Source organism: Oculina patagonica, chromosome 6 (assembly GCF_052425735.1).
Source record: "Oculina patagonica isolate OP01 chromosome 6, crgOcupat, whole genome shotgun sequence".
In the NCBI taxonomy this organism is placed as follows: Eukaryota; Metazoa; Cnidaria; class Anthozoa; order Scleractinia; family Oculinidae; genus Oculina; species Oculina patagonica.
The window spans coordinates 20,220,041-20,236,270 of NC_135763.1; the positions used below are offsets into that span (position 1 = coordinate 20,220,041).

The 16,230-nt window shown below is 37.3% G+C and overlaps 1 protein-coding gene across 1 annotated transcript in view; it reads left to right on the forward strand.

The window, feature by feature from the left end:
• The window catches only part of LOC144655982 (uncharacterized), a 77,905-nt gene extending 62,361 nt beyond the window's left edge, over window positions 1–15,544 (forward strand). Inside the window, 16 exon segments of the mRNA XM_078516183.1 lie at window positions 646–769; window positions 1,168–1,239; window positions 1,725–1,796; window positions 2,199–2,270; window positions 2,381–2,452; window positions 2,565–2,636; window positions 2,765–2,836; window positions 3,628–3,699; window positions 3,972–4,049; window positions 4,319–5,373; window positions 7,649–7,863; window positions 9,903–10,071; window positions 10,675–10,735; window positions 11,016–11,202; window positions 11,979–12,161; window positions 14,596–15,544. Of these exon segments, the coding sequence (XP_078372309.1) occupies window positions 646–769; window positions 1,168–1,239; window positions 1,725–1,796; window positions 2,199–2,270; window positions 2,381–2,452; window positions 2,565–2,636; window positions 2,765–2,836; window positions 3,628–3,699; window positions 3,972–4,049; window positions 4,319–5,373; window positions 7,649–7,863; window positions 9,903–10,071; window positions 10,675–10,735; window positions 11,016–11,202; window positions 11,979–12,161; window positions 14,596–14,718 (2,699 nt within the window). The 3' untranslated portion in view covers window positions 14,719–15,544.
• The last annotated feature ends 686 nt before the right edge of the window (window positions 15,545–16,230 follow it).

Consider the following 16,230-nt stretch of genomic DNA (forward strand, 5'->3'; position numbering starts at 1 on the left):
CAATTAAGATTTATAGTCAATAATACCTGCAAAGACTTCATCGGCTGCCAGGATGATCTCACTACTGTAAATACATTTCAGTTCTTTTTCTTTTTGTGGATTTACTCCGCACGTTTGATTGTTGCGAAGCTTTTATTATATATATATATATATGTCTGAATTTATCAAAACCGGGTCAAAGAAAAGTGACGTCAGTATTCTTGAACAAGTACGTACGCGGAATGGCTCAAAACGCCACAAGAAAGGGGAAAAAAAAGAAATACAGCGCTGAAAGGTGAAGAAGAGAGAGGAGAAGAGAAATAAAAGACTGACATTCCCTTTAGTTATTCACGAGTGAAACGGTGAAAATTCCGACCTGGTTTGATAAATTCAGACATATATATGTCCGTTGTATAGCCCGCAAATAAAGAAATACAAAGGAGTAAAAGGAGTAAGTGTTTTAAGACGTTTCAGAGGATTCAAAGAGCGAGGTGCTTACTTAGTCGAAGTGTTAGTGTCGAACGAAATTCTATCGCTGAGAATGTCTGACTGAATCGGGTTAGCAGCAATCATGAGATGCAGTTCAACGCTGTTCAACTTAACGTATTGTGAATTCTTAACGTAACGCTGTTCAACTTAACGTGTTGTGAATTTCTCTTGATAAAGGTTGTCCTTCCAGCTGTGAGTGTAATTTTATTTCACCAAAGCATCGTGAAATGGTGATTACAGTAAAGACAGGAAGAGAACTAACAGCAATACCAGGAAACATTCCGTCTAATGCTGCCGTAATGTAAGCCAATCATCTACTATCAGCTATCTACTATTAAGGCCCGGCCAAAGTGTTTTTTTTTTTTTTTTTTTTTTTTTTGGTTTTTTTTTTTTTTTTTTTTTTTTTTTTTTTTTTTTTTGTTTTTTTTTTTTTTTTTTTTTTGGGGGGGTTAGTCTACACCTGATATCGTTTGTGAGTAGTAAAAAGAAAAATTTAAGAGTATTTATGCAGTCTTCTCAGACGTTTATCTCGAAATGAAATTAACATTAACACAGGGTATCATTTCGTTTAAAAATTGCCTATTCTTTAATATTGCTTTTGCATTTATTGTACATTTCTCTCATATGGGAACCTTCATGTATCTTAGATTACGCTTTTGTTAACAAACTCGTTTTCATACCTACTTGTTATTTCGACAGACTTTTTCAGAGGAATAAAATTTCGTTTTTACCCAAGAAACTCTTGCCTGCTTTACCGATGTTGAAGTATTTGTAAGTATATGATCCGGCAACCTCTTAACAACGTCCGCGCAACCTTCCAGTTCGTAAATCAATCGTGATTGTTAACGTCACTAATTAATTTCAGTTAAATTAATCAATTAGAAACGCGTAAATACACCTTAGGTGGTTTGGCAATATGATAAAACTTCTTTTGAAAGCAGTAATTAAATATGTATGCATAAATAAATGTATATACATCTACAGGCAAAATTGTGTGGCAGTTAATTTTTATCAGCTCTAGACCTCCTGCACAGTATAACTAATCAATCCTCTAACGAGCAATCTCTTGGCAACCCGTTGTTGTTGTAGTTAATAAGCTGCTGGAAGTAATTGTCGTTTTCTTTGTGATACATATTAAATTCCAAAATTTATTTATTCCTACCTACGCTAACAAGAGCAAGAGTGTTACTCAAAAACATGCAACATTTCTTAAAAACACTGACTCCATAAATACAATCAATTTGAAATCATTGTAGGGACTTGAGTGGAAACCGCCTCTTCAGAATAGAAAGAGGTGCATTTGCCAACGTTTCTTCCCTGCATACACTGTAAGTATAAACATTAACTTGAGTTAACCCATACTGATAAGGATGTTGGCAGTTCTCTTTAGGCTACAAGTATACAGGCAGAAAGAGACAAAGTTTTTAGTACCCGAGATGTTTTTAGTCAAGTATGAGGTCCAACTAAAGTGATAAGCTTTATAAAATATATGAATAGAACCGGTTGTATCCGACGTTTCAAAGACAACCCAACATTGCCAGACGTGGAAACTGCTTGTTATAAAGAGGAGGAGGAGGAGGGGAGATATTTTAAAGAAAGATCGGCTTGGCTGAAAGTTTAGTTTTGGCGACCCTTCAATATTAAATTAAAATGCGCTGTCTGATTTTTCTTACTAGGCTGTGTAATTCTTTATAATTATTTAATTCTTATTCAGAATTATTTCGTTTTAGAAAGCTTGAGTGGAATTTTATGAGGACCATATCCGATGGCATTTTTCACAAGATGGTAAATCTACAGACTTTGTAAGTAGAAATGCAATATATGATCTAAAGAACAAACAAACAAACAAACAAACAGCAGTCTTTATATGGATCTAAATTCATTTCTAAATTCATTCCATTCGTCTTTAAAGGGACTGTAGCTTCAACCTGATAGAAGATATTTCGTCGTCAACCTTGGCTTCACTAATGTCACTGACAACATTGTAAGTTGGAAATAATCACACTCGTATGAGAATTTCAAACCTGAATTTAATCAATAATAATTAATTAACAAAAAGCCTTAAATTAATGTTACTTCTCATTTTCTTGTTGAAGGAGCTTCAGACAAAACCGGATAAAAGTGATTGATAAGGACGCGTTTAACGACACGAGAAATTTACGACACTTGTAAGTTTAAAATAAAAAGAACCAAATGTTTATTTGCACGTTTGTTTACTAATGCATAATATATACACTGTAATATCGCGTCTGTTATTCGTAATTTTAAACTTGTGGTTTGATAAATTTTCATTTAGGTATCTTCAACATAATCTACTGGAAGAGTTGCCGGACAATACTTTCATTGGTTTATCGAAGCTTAAAATACTGTAAGTGTAATAAAAACTCACGGTTACCAAATGTTAGTCAGTGAGTAAGGCTGTGTTCACACTTGGTGCCTGGCACGGTAATATGAAAATACTATTTTTTCAAGTTTCCATGCCATAATTCGGACACGGTGGGCGCCCGTGCCCAAGTACTTTGGTTACTTTGGTTTTCTATGTGTTCACCTACCAGCACGCGGGCACTCTTATCTTGTTATAGTCTGGAACTTTATAAAAGCTGCCAATACAAGCTAATGGATGAATTATGTTAGTGAGGTGTATGAAATCAGATAAGAGATAGATGATTTAAATTAAATTGCCCAATTTTGTTAGAAGAATAAGCCTTTGTATATTCCATAGGTTCTATAGTGACCTATTTTGTTAAACGTGGGACACGCGATGGACTCTGAGTACAGCGATCCGGGTTCGAGTCTTATTCGGGGTCGATGTTTTGTCAGTGCTTTTATGAAAGACACTATTCTCATGGTGCAACTCTAAAAACGAGAAAATAAATGACTGTCACGTGAATTGTTAGGGCAACTTACCAAATCTTGGCTGGTGCTAACCTACGCTTAGCAATACTTTAAAGGCCCCAAATGAGCCCTGCCCAAAACATTTTTTCAAAACACTTTGACCAAGTTGCATAATATTTCAAAATCCTTGCAAGATGGTCAGAAGTCTAAAGACAATTGCGCGAGGCGAAGTTTATGTCGCGTGTTTAAACACATCCTGACCTACTGGCAGGATGAACCGTAAATTTTGCATACTCTGTTACAAAACTATATATTTTATTTTAGGTCCCTTCATGAGAACAAGATTCGAAGGTTGACTTCCAAAACATTTGCTGGACTGTCCTCTTTGGAGAAATTGTAAGGAATGTTTTTGGCTTTGGAGAGAGAAAGCGTTGACTTTGGCTTTATTTCACATAATCTTCGTAAAACTCATCAGTTAGTATGATCAAACTTTGCAAGAAAACTGACTCATTAATGATCTGTTAAAATCGCAAACAAACAATACTAATATACTAGCCGTACTGTTTATAGTCTGAGATAAACTCACTCTTAGTGTTTTTGCCCTAGCAACTGCTTATGTTTGTTAATTTCGTATATTAATGCCTATTGCTTATTTATGCTCTTTTAAGAAATCTGGAACACAACTCTATCAGTTTGAAAGACTTTTCTCCAGACGCCTTTAATGGACTTACCAGCCTTAAGGAAATGTGAGTTGTTGTTAATTAAGAGTTTTGTTGCTTTGAGTTTAGGAATGAGCATTGAGGTCAGCAATTCAAGTAAGCCCTTAAGATTTGAAACATTCTGTTGAACAGTGAGCGGTTTAAAGTAATTTTATTTTGAACCTATGAGCTTCCGTATACATTGTAAACTTTATTGAAATCCGAATTGAAAATCTAATAAATGGGGTGCTCTGCTTTTAGACTTGGCTAAATCCATTTATTAACCTTTAAATATATTTTTTTCGTTTCTTTATCAGTCGTCTTGATGAATTTATACTTTGTTGCTATGCTGAAAAAGCAGCCCCTGGTGTCCATTGCGTCTCGCCAAAAGATGAGTTCTCTAGCTGTTCTGACCTGATGAAAAACAAGGCCGTTCAAGTTTGTGTTTGGATTCTGGGACTTTCCGCCCTTCTTGGAAATCTTTTCGTCATTCTAATGCGAGTTATCGTGAAAGAAAATAACAAAGTGCATTCTTTTCTTTTGACAAACCTGGCGATGTCAGATCTTCTGATGGGCGTCTATTTGCTCATTGTTGCTGTCAAAGACGTACAGTGGCAAGGTGAATACTTTAAACATGACATTAACTGGCGATCTGGATCAATGTGCGCATTAACTGGTGTTCTGTCGATGGTTTCAAGTGAGGTCTCTGTGCTTATGTTGACTCTCATTACAACCGATAGACTCATCTGCATTGTTTTTCCGTTTAAAGTAAGACGAATGAATCGCGCACTTGCCTACATTATTGTGGTAGGGATATGGATTTTTGGAATTCTGATATCTACAATTCCAACATTTGGGTTGAATTATTTTTATGATAGTGAACGAAACGTGGGATTTTATGGAAAGTCGGCTGTCTGCCTTCCTCTCCATCTCTCGTCAGAACGGCAAGCTGGTTGGGAATATGCCGTGGGTTTTTTCATCGGATTGAACTCTGCTTCATTCGTTTATATTCTTGTTGCGTACATAGTTATGTTCTTCACAGTAAAAGGGGTTTCAAAGCAAGTCAGGTCAACGAACATGAACAGAGAATCCCAGATGGCCAAAAGAATGGTGTTCATCATCTTAACTGATTTCCTTTGTTGGATGCCTGTAATCATCATCGGAATCTTCTCTCTGTTCGGACAATTCCATGATCCTGAAAAACAAGCCTACGTGTGGATTGCGGTATTTGTCCTCCCAGTGAACTCATCTATAAACCCCATACTTTACACATTCTCCACTCCACTGGTGAAGAAAAAAATTACCGAAAAGACGGAAGCATTAAGCAATTTTTTTGAAAGAACCATACAATGGCGAAACACTTCGTCTTCAGGTTTGTAACTTTTTTTACATTCGATCGTCAATAAAAGATTTAACAAAGCGGGTTTTGCGTTATTTGGTTCTTACTTTCATGATGGATGATTATCATTTCATGATTAGATGACGTCACATCATCAGACGCTAATCTGGAAAGCTTACTTTCGCTCCGGGGACATAGGCCTAGTGCTTTATTATTTAAACTAACACGTTGGACTTGAGCGGGAGATCAATAGTTCTGTTTCATTTATGTCTCCGTGTTTGGTATTAAAGCCAAAACACGTCTATTGCATCCTTTCATATTAAAACAAGGGTTCAAAGCCTCCATTGAGTCCAAGTTTTAATACTTTTATTATTATTGCTGTAATAATAACAACCTATAAAAAGTACAGCTGATTGTGATAATAGCTTAGTGAGCTCACTAAGAGAATAGTTATCAACATAGATTGATAAAGAAAAAACACGCAAGTCTGCACTCAGGAAGCCTGTCATTCTCGCCAGGGGCACAGTGACAGACCAGTTAGAGAGTTCATGCATAATTTTGACGACAAACGTAGGGTGAAAGCGCGCGTGCGGGGAGACGTTACTTAAATCTTTGTATACGTTCTGTAACGAACTGTTCAACGAAAAAACCAACCCAGGGTGAATATCTCTAACCACGTTTCAAACTGCGGTACCACAGCTGGCCCTACGCGCCTGAGCCGACAATTATCAATCTATGTAGACTAATTTTCTATACAATATTTGCAAACAGCAAAAGTCCAGTGTCCGAGGTGAAACAGGAAAAGTTCGTTATTTGCGTTTAAAGTTTCGACGATGAAATAAAACGAATAACATAAGCAAAAAGTATTTCAGACCCGACAAACGTTCACAACTAAGTTGTATATACTATTACAAGGCTTGCTTTTCACAAACAAATTAACATACAGCAAAAATAATAAACTTACCAACGGAACGATAAGAGCCGGTTGCGAAACAATCTCGTTTGGTCGTTTTTATTTACAGGCTCGCGACAGTAACATGCGCGCGCGTATCTTGTTTAAATGATCGCGTTGTGAGCGCGCGCAACCTGGATCGCATACAGTTACGCAAGAGACAGAAATAGGGAATCCTTTGAACTTTGAAATTGTTATGTTTTAAAGTGTGGTTTTTGATTATTAGAAGTGAAGAATTAGTTCCATCTTTTTGGGATCCATTTTTTGATATTCAAACCAAGTAGTATTGGAACTGACTAGGTTCCAATATCTTGGCTTTTTGTATTTATGTAAGTAGCAGATGTAGACCTCATCCACAACGAACAAGTGAATGGCAGGCCGACCAGAAATCAGGTACCAGTTACATGATCATCTGAGAGACCAAACCAGACAAATGAATGCAAAGAGTAGAGGCTACATCCTGTTGACTGCATGACTATAGGCTCTGATTTAATTTCTATTTAAATTTAAGCGAAGGAATAGTTCCAACGTTGCGAACGCCATTTTTTGATATTCAAACCAAAAAGTATTGGAACAATCTAGGTTTTGATATTTTGGTTTTTATGCGTTTATGTAAGTAGCAGATGTAGACCACATCCACGACGAACAAATGAATGGCAGGTCGAACAGAAATCATGTACCAGTTACATGATAATCTGAGAGACCAAACCAGACAAATGAATGCAGGGAGTGGAGGCTACATCTTGTTGGCTGTATGAATATAGGCTTGATTTAATTTCTATTTTCGTGCACAGATTCGACGATGAAATAAAACTAAAATGAATCTTATTTGGAGGCTTTTCAGACTTAAAGATATTTTTATAAATGAAGTGAATGTTTTGTAAAATCAAATTTGGTTTCCAATAATAATAGAAAGAATGGCAATAGGTAGGAAGGTTTACGGGCCATGAGGCGCCTTCCCAGATCCATCCCACCCTAGGCCTAGTGCTTTATTATTTAAACTAACACGTTGGACTTGAGCGGGGGATCAATAATTCATGCACAGTCTACTTTTCGTTTACAGTGCATCTCTTCATACCAGCAAATTAACGGCTATTGCCAAATTTAGTTTTTGTGTGACGGGGAGGGAAGGTGATAGGAGGGAGCTTAGAGTTCTAACGTAAACTAGTGATTTGACTCTCCTTCTTTTAAATATGCGATTCAGGTTTCCAGACTAACCAGCACGGCATATCTTACTTTGCGTAAAAGCTAACCGGGCATCCCTTTTAAAGAGAAAGTATATAAATAAGACCAGATAAATATCTTTGCATGTTCAAACTGATTTTGAAAAAATATGTTTTTTTTTTTATCTTGCAGTGCAACAGGGTATACTTCTTAATTCATTACCTCTTCGGAACAATATTTTTCCAAGCGATTCTCAGACAACTATAAGATCAAGTTTGAGTCCATCTCCAATTCCAAGCACATCCGCTCAGCCATTGGATGAGATATCAGAACATGAGGCACCGGAAACTGATTTGAAGTTGATCGAAACACCAAATGTATTCCCGGATGAGACCTCATATTCAGTGGTAAGATAATAAATTATGATTACCTTAATAAAAATCATATTTTGTAGCTTAAAATCCATCTTATTGAAACAACAATATATTTAAAAAATCGAAATTCTCTTTTAGACAACATTAATACACTTTTTGCGAGACATAATAGTTTGATGACTAGTCTGTTGGATCGCGTAATGGTCCTGAGGTTAAGCTTTATATCGTGTTCCTATAAGCAATATACCTAATTCTCACAGTGCTTAATTACTGTACAGAAGAATATAGACACCAGCGACTAACGTGAAGAGCAGTTCTCCTAAATCTCTTTATGCTGCAAAAACCAAATTGGAGCATCATCAAAGATAGTATCTCCTTCAACACCTGACATTGACATAACACCTGGCATTGAAACAGAATTCAACCTGACCCTTTAACTTTTTAGGCAGATGGCGAGCAAATGATTTTAAAGAAGCTTTGTAAAGAAGGAGAATGCTTTTATCTAATCATTATCTGAAAGCGATATCTGTGATATATCGATAAATTATATGAGCCAACCTAAACAACCAAATAAACATACTGCAAACAGTAATTAGTATTTCTGCTGTATTGGTTAAATTAAACCAAGTGAGAAAAACGTGTACTATATCGATATTAGACCTTATTTTACTAGCTCCGTGAGCGGTCAAGATGAAACGAATCCCGTGCTCTGATTGGCTACCCGAGCGGTCAAGATGGAGCCATCTTGACCGCTCGGGATCGCCCGCTGTGTTCCCGCAAGCGAAAAAACTTTTCAGTTCCGTCGTCGCTACTTCAAAAAGCTTTTCAGTCGTAAATTTGAGCTATGAAAGTATTTTCCGAAACAACACAAGTATTTTCTGTCTGTTTCTAGCGAAATGGGGTCCGATAACAAAGAAATAGGTATTGAAGTGAAATAATGAGAACAAACAAATTAATCAACAAATGCTAACGAGTTTCGTGAATTTTATTTGCCACAACAACCACCTAATACAAAAATTAAAACGCAAAGCGACTTGAAGACATGTTATCGGTTTTTTTCGGCGGAAAAGGGAGAGAAGTCAGTGACATACCTGAAGAATAAAGACTTCGGAAAACTAGTCGTTTGTAAAATCTTCAAAATGGAAGAAAGCGGACGGCACGGCGAACCAGGCACTGAAAGCTTTTAAAACATCTTTTCACCGAAGCCTCTATAAACGCTCACGTCGAATAAGGTCGGGTCGAACATTTATATCAACGATGTAGGGAAAGTTCAAGCTTTTCCCGTGATCAGAAGTGGTAAGTCCCAAACGCTTTCAACAATCACAATTTCAATATTCAGCTCGTGTCAGGGCAGGTTTGCACCACAAATGCGCCAGAAGTGAGCAAATACTCTGCAAAACGTCCAATAATCAAAAGCTGGCGGCCAGATGGAATGGACATTCTTGCTTTAAGGCTTCAAACCCGACGTTGATTCGCAATTTTAGCCATTTCAATATCCTTTTGACGGTTAAAAAGAGGTGAATTTCGCTGTTGTCGCGTCGTTTTACTTCAACTCGATTCATTCAAGAATTTGACAGTCACTCCTTAAACTTTTAAACCAATGAAACGATTTTAGCGTGCGCCATTGATTGTGCGTGCAACTGGCTTCCTTTTCAGTACTCGACAAAATTCAAATAATAAATCCTTTTTTGACCAAGCTTGTTCGGTCAAGATGGCAGGATATTGGCCTCGTCCTTTTTTTGCGTGTTTATGGACCTCGACTTCGTCTCGGTCCATAAACACGCAAAAAAAGAACTTGGCCAATATCCTGCCATCTTGACCTCACGCTTGGTCAATAACCCATATATAGTAAGACTTGTGACGAATACACGAAAAAAGGGTCATTACATCCAACCGTGGAAACCCTTATCTTATGTTTTGTTTGTACTGAATTACTTAAATTGCGCATACAACTAAGTTGACCTTCACTATGCTACATAATGCTGCGTAGATAGGGGCTAAAAATGATACAAATATTGCCAACATAAGTTAAGCTTTCATACATACATTTGTGATTCTGGTATTTCTTCCAGGGATTTGTTGCAGCGTGGTCAGGCAATAAAAAAGATATGTCCGTGCGACTGATCAAACATTTCTCAAAAGTTAAGGAGGACGCTTGGAGAAAAGAAACCGAGTTAGTTAAGGAGCTCAGTGATGGAGATGGACACCCTAACATCCTCAAATATTGCTGGCATGCTCGAAGTATACATTAATACCATATTTTACCTTAGTTATATTAATACCGTAAAAACCCGCAGATAAGCCGCACCTTTTTTCTAAAAATCTTTGCTCGAAATCGATGGTGCGGCTTATCTGCGGGAACAGTACACAAATTAATATTAAATAAAACTACAAGGGAGTATTGGTCATTGCTTTTGCAAGTTTAAAGCTGTTGCAGTGTCGAGGATGGCCTATATTTTCAACTTTAAAAGCGTTTATCTAAGTTACATTTGGAAGGTACATCATTGCATAAATCAGTTAGTAACAAAAAATCTATGAAAGCTCGACCTAGACTTTTTATGCTGCCCTCACTCTCCTCCCCAGCAAATAAATAAAATTTAATTAATTCAGTATTAATTAATTAACTATCAATCAATTAGATTTGCAGTGGTAATTTATAAGGGTCTTAGTTCTTTGAATTGATTTATATTAAATTTTGCATTTATTTTCTTCCCACTGATAAGTTTTTCTGCTAACATCATTTAATTAACTAAAAGCACTTCGCTTTAAAATGCAGACCAATTTACAGATACTTTTATCAAAGTTATATTTTCATACTGTCAAGTTCCGCCATTTTTTTGCTAGCCGACAAATGTATGTCAAATTACAAGTGGAGGAGATTTCCTAGGCTCAAGAAAAGCTCATTGTAAGTATAACCATCTATCTTAGTGAGTTTTCACGCCTTTTTTTATTATTATTTTTTCATAAATATTGATACTATAAATCCGAATCTAAGTGGGAAACTGTTTTCTTTTTTCTTGATTAGGAGGCACATGCACAACCCTTCAAGTCCCTTCATTTCCTTTATCCTCTCTTGAAGTAAAATTCAGATGTTTGAATATATTCCATAAATCTAAAAGAGCAAAAAACAAAACCTCTAGGGGTCAGATATTAATGACGCTTTTTACTTTTTTTGTTAAATTTAGCTTGCTATGTTATGACTTTGAGTCAAGTACGCCGCTGGATGAGTTTTTGAGAAACAGCACTCTTAACCTAGATGCCGTCTTGGTTGTTGCTATTGACTTGATCTACGCCATACAACACTTGGAACAAAACGGCGTTGTCCATAACAACATCACAGCATCCACCGTGTTAATTGGAAGAGGACTTAGGGTATTTTTTTCTACACTACAATATGTTAACTTTTATATTATTAGTTAACACAACGGTATTTGTTTTAGTAGTCAATATAAAGTTTTAAAGCAAGCTACAGTAAAAAGCTGTCCCATATTTCCCTTGCCTGATCCCGCTGAACATTAACCCCCACAATAAGGGGCCTGTTCCCCTCCCCCTTAAGGTTTTTATTTATGCGCAGCGAAATTATGCCCTTTGCCCAAGTCACAAAAGACCATATAAACGATAAAACGGTAATTGAACTTTATTTATCTGGCTTACAGTAGATCACAGTTAAGGATCCAAAAATATGCCAAATTCAGTATTTTATTGAGCATTTTCGAGATCAATACAATCAAGCGGATGTCAGTCGTTACAAATTACAGACACAAATTACATTACGGATTGTCTGTTTCTGGTTCCAGCATCATAGTGTAAATCCTCTCGGGAAGCAGGTGATATCCACGACTACCGCCCCTTGTCCGAAGGTTAATAAGGCGTTAATACAATATTCTCGCATTTTCAGACGTCAGTTTTTGTTTTTTATTATATATATATTACGTTTTCCAGTTTTTTTTTTATTTTGCTGTCAGTGGTGCACTTGTTGTTGTTGTTATTGTAGTTGTCTTTCTCTCTTTTTTTTCTTTGGCAACAAATGGGTAAGCTTGTTTTTCTCTCACTCGGTCTTGACACAGGCTTAACCATGTAAACTTTCAATAGCTTAAGTTAGCGACCAAAATCTAATGCAAACATTACTTGTTATTTCTGTTTATTAGATGCCGCCAATAACAGCAGTTTTAGGAGGATTTGGCTCTGCGCAATGGATCTATCGCGACTTCCCTGAATGTGTAAAAAACGGACACACGGTAAAGGACATTCTAGGAAAGAACGTTCTGCAATTTGGTTTTATGTTGGCTGAGTTGATAAAGGCCTGCCTCGAGACTGAAAAGATTGGGGAGGTATGTTTTTTTAATATATGTCAGTTTTAAATGCATGAATACTGCAGATTAAATCTTTTTCTTTTAATATCCCCGGAGGTTGGAGCCACCCTTTCAAACCCCAGCCGTTGTTTACTGTCGTGGGGGCTGAGTATTAACGCAAGTCGGAGGATTAAGGCTGGTTCTCATATGATCGCCCCGATCTTCTCTGTCGCTTTTGTCGTTTGCAAATTCTGAGGCGATCGTAGGCGATCGAAGCGATTGGAAGCGATCAGGGGGTTCTCATATGATCGCCCCGATCGTCTGGTATATGCAAAATAGGGTTAATCAACCAAGATAATAATTCATGATCTCTTTTTTGTTCCCGCATATGAATATTCGCTTTTATTCCGATCGACGCACGTGTGTTTTTTCAAAACTACGATATCGCTTATGGCAGCCTTCGATGCAAAGGCAAAATTCGTGGCCTCCTATCTTCTCATTATTGCCGTTTTACGGCGAAGAAGCAAAAGGGAGGCCAAAGGGAAACGTAGTTCTGGGTAATACTGATGCACCATGGGACAGTTTGGATCGCTTCGATCGTCTCCCTCTGTGGCAGTAGTTCTCATATAATCGTTCGCGATCGCCGCGATCTACGACCGTCTGCGACCGATCGCCCGGATAGAACACGGGCGATCGAAGCGATCGCGATCGCCCCGATCGTCGCAGACGTCTCTGTAATGTTCTCATAAGATCGCCCCGATCGCAAGCAAACTTTTTAAAGCGACAGAGGCAACAGAGACGATCGGGGCGATCATATGAGAACCAGCCTTTAGTAAATGAAGGAAGTACCGAAATCTAGTAGATGTTCTGTGTGCGTGTTACTGTATGCTAGTAAACGGTAGACTTTTTCTATTATTCCTAACGACATAGCTTGAAAAAAACTGCTTATCACTTTATAATTATGCTCGGACGTGCTATCATATTGCTTCTGTGCTCATATAAAATCCACTTTACTGAGTGTGGGACTGTTTTTTTTTTAGGTTTGCAAAAACCAAAATTGAAAACGTCAATTTTGTAAGCCAGTTCAGGTTCAGAAGCCGGCGTAAACTAAAATATAAGAATGTTCGATGGATTGAAATTCAGGTTAACAGTTCCGTTATGTAAGGTTACTGATAACCTTTTTGGGGCGGAATTTTGCAAAATTGTAAAAAGCTGTCATGAGATAGCCCACTCTTCTGGTTTTCATTTTTTAAAAATATTATTTCAGTACGAATTTTTCTAGCAGAGTTATTGCAAATTTTGTGTTTTGCGAGACTAAAACGTTAATCCCCAAATGTGTTATAACATGTCAACGCTTCGGACCTCTGGTGAGTTTCACGCGGGAATACATCCAGGATGCTCGAATTACGTAATTTGTTCACGAAGAGTTTGTGTTTTATTCGTGGTCAACGCAAGGAGAAACGATCATGAAACGATCAGAAAAGCGGAAACGTGAGAGTTCGCCCAGGGTTAAAGGAAAGAAAAAGCCCGGGCCTAAGAAAGCGAACAAAGGTCAACAAGTTCAATCAATGAAGCGAAGAAATCTCAGCTCGCTGCCAGCGACAAGGGTTCGTAGTATTTTTGGAACGGCCTTTACCTCGCTGCCTCGTTGCTTTCGAATTCCGCGCGCCCGATTTCGTTATTGGCATTATGACCATGGATAACAAATACAATGATGGCTGCAGATTGAGTAGCGAATAACTTTTCCCACGAATTCGAGACTGTTTTGTAACAAGCGACATCAGGGGGCTGTATGTGCAATTTTAATTGGTCGGCGGCATGGGCTGCATTCACACCTGAGTTGACAAGGTGTGAAAACTAGTAAAATCTTTTCGGCCGAAAACTCGAGGTTTATTTTTTCTTGAATCACCTCTCTTCAAATAAATTAATAGGGTATGTAGATTTGTCGGATTTTAAAGAAATTTGGCCGAAATGATCATGAGATATTGATGCACAAAAGTGTGTCGGGCATTTAGAATATTCGAAATACTTTTCCTCTGACACCTCTTTACGTGACGCGAAACGAAAAATTTCCTATTGGCCAACTTCAGAGCCTATTTTCTCAGAAACCAATAGAAAGATCCAAAATGCCCGACACACTTTGATAGCCTATCATGTGCTGAGTGATATAATGCAGTTTGTTTTGATGTAAGAGAGAACGCGGACTGATGCGGGTAATTCGGCGAAGCGAACATCGATAATTTCAAGTTTGACGGCTCGCGCGCGCTGATCAAAGCGATAAATTCCCAATATGTTTATATATTTGGATTTTACATTTCATAACCTTTCCAAAGATATATAGTTATCCATGGTTTCACCGAAAAAGACGCGCGTACGAAATATTTTCCGAACGGCACCCCAAGAGGTTATCAGTAACCTTAATAACTACAATATTCTTCAGAAAGACCTTGAATCTTTTTTTTTATTTTTCTAGCTTCACGAAGTGGTACATTTGTGTTTTGAACAAGACCCGGATGTTCGACCAAACGCCTCACAAGTTCGAGACCTCCTGGAGGAGCTGTGGTATCGCAATGATATCTGGGATACAACATTGTGATTTAAAGACGTTATTTCAATCACTTCGAGACAAGCAGCAGGACCACTATCTGTACCCAGATTGTCCGCCGCTTCCTCTTAGGTTTTCAACGGATCGACTTACGTCATGAAAAACATTTTTGATTCCTTTTTACTTTACGTTTGTAAGAGTCAATCACGGCAGCCATACGTTTAATTGTAAAGAGGGGCTATTTTGGTATCAGATTGCCTTTCAATTTTGTTGACTTGTTAAGAGAACCTTGAGAGTCTAATCATTTTTTTTTTACTTGATGAGTTTTAAACATAATATATTTCACTAATCCGGGTCTGCAAAAGATCCGGTAATCAACATGTTTGTAGCTGTTGCCATGCCAGTTGTAAAAGTTGTTTAAGATGCCGTTTATGGCTTCTGAATTGCCCGTTTTAAATTTATGAACAAGAAGCTCGAGAAGCTTAAAATCGGGCGGTTAATAATTAACTATTCGCTTTTCCGTATTTTCCAGCCATTACACTTTGATGGGACAGTGCTACAACTCTTAATCGTGTAACTACTATTGTCAAGAAAATGATCAAAACTTGTTGACCAATGATTGGGCATTTGTTTCATACAATTACTGTAATAGCAATTGATGAAAAATTATAGTACTAACTCAAAGTATAAGGGCTGGGAAACACTGAAACCCATTTTCGGAAATATCTCGTTCGCGTTTCAGGAAAACCAAAATTTATAATTTTTAATTTAGATTTATAACTTTTCGCTGATTTTTTTGGATATTTTGGAGGCGATAGTTTTTCTCAAAGGATTAGTAAAATTGAGACAAATAAAAAATATTAAAAATTTAATGTGATTTTAAAATTAGAATTTGAAGTTAAAAATTGGTAGACGGACACGAAACAGTCCCCTGACAACCTGGAGTGGTCGTGCTTCAATCCCTTCTTTAAACCTACCTACTAAAATTTCAATAAATTCAGATAGCACCTCACTTTAAGTTATATTCTTGTGAGAAAACAACATAAGTCAAAGGTTGCGTGATAAAATCAAGCATAGATTTTAATTTTCCCTCTCTTTCCCTCTCCTTAGCCTTTCACTCGTACCTGTTTATAATTAAGAAGGGTTTAAGCCTTCTAGATGTCCTGACTTGGAAAGTAGGCGGCAAGGTACTTTTCGAGCGCCAAAGTGCGAGGTCCCTAGATGGGCATGCCTCCACCAGAAAAATTAGAAATACTTGGTTGATACTTGAAAATGTTATTTTCGGCATTTTTATTCAATGTTTGCATACATTTACTGCCCGTTTTAGTATCCTTTATTCTTGTTTTCTCGTTAATAGACGTACTAATCTGCACCAATTCAAGCATTTAGAGAATAAGGGAAATTTGCCTTATTTTAGATCTGCTATACCAACTACGAAATGTCCTTACAGTATAAACCGCTAATAAAACAGAACACACTTAATAATAATTCTCTAGGCTATACACTGTGCAGTAAAAACGTACTATGAACCTACTTGATAACAAACACCACACAGTACAAAGG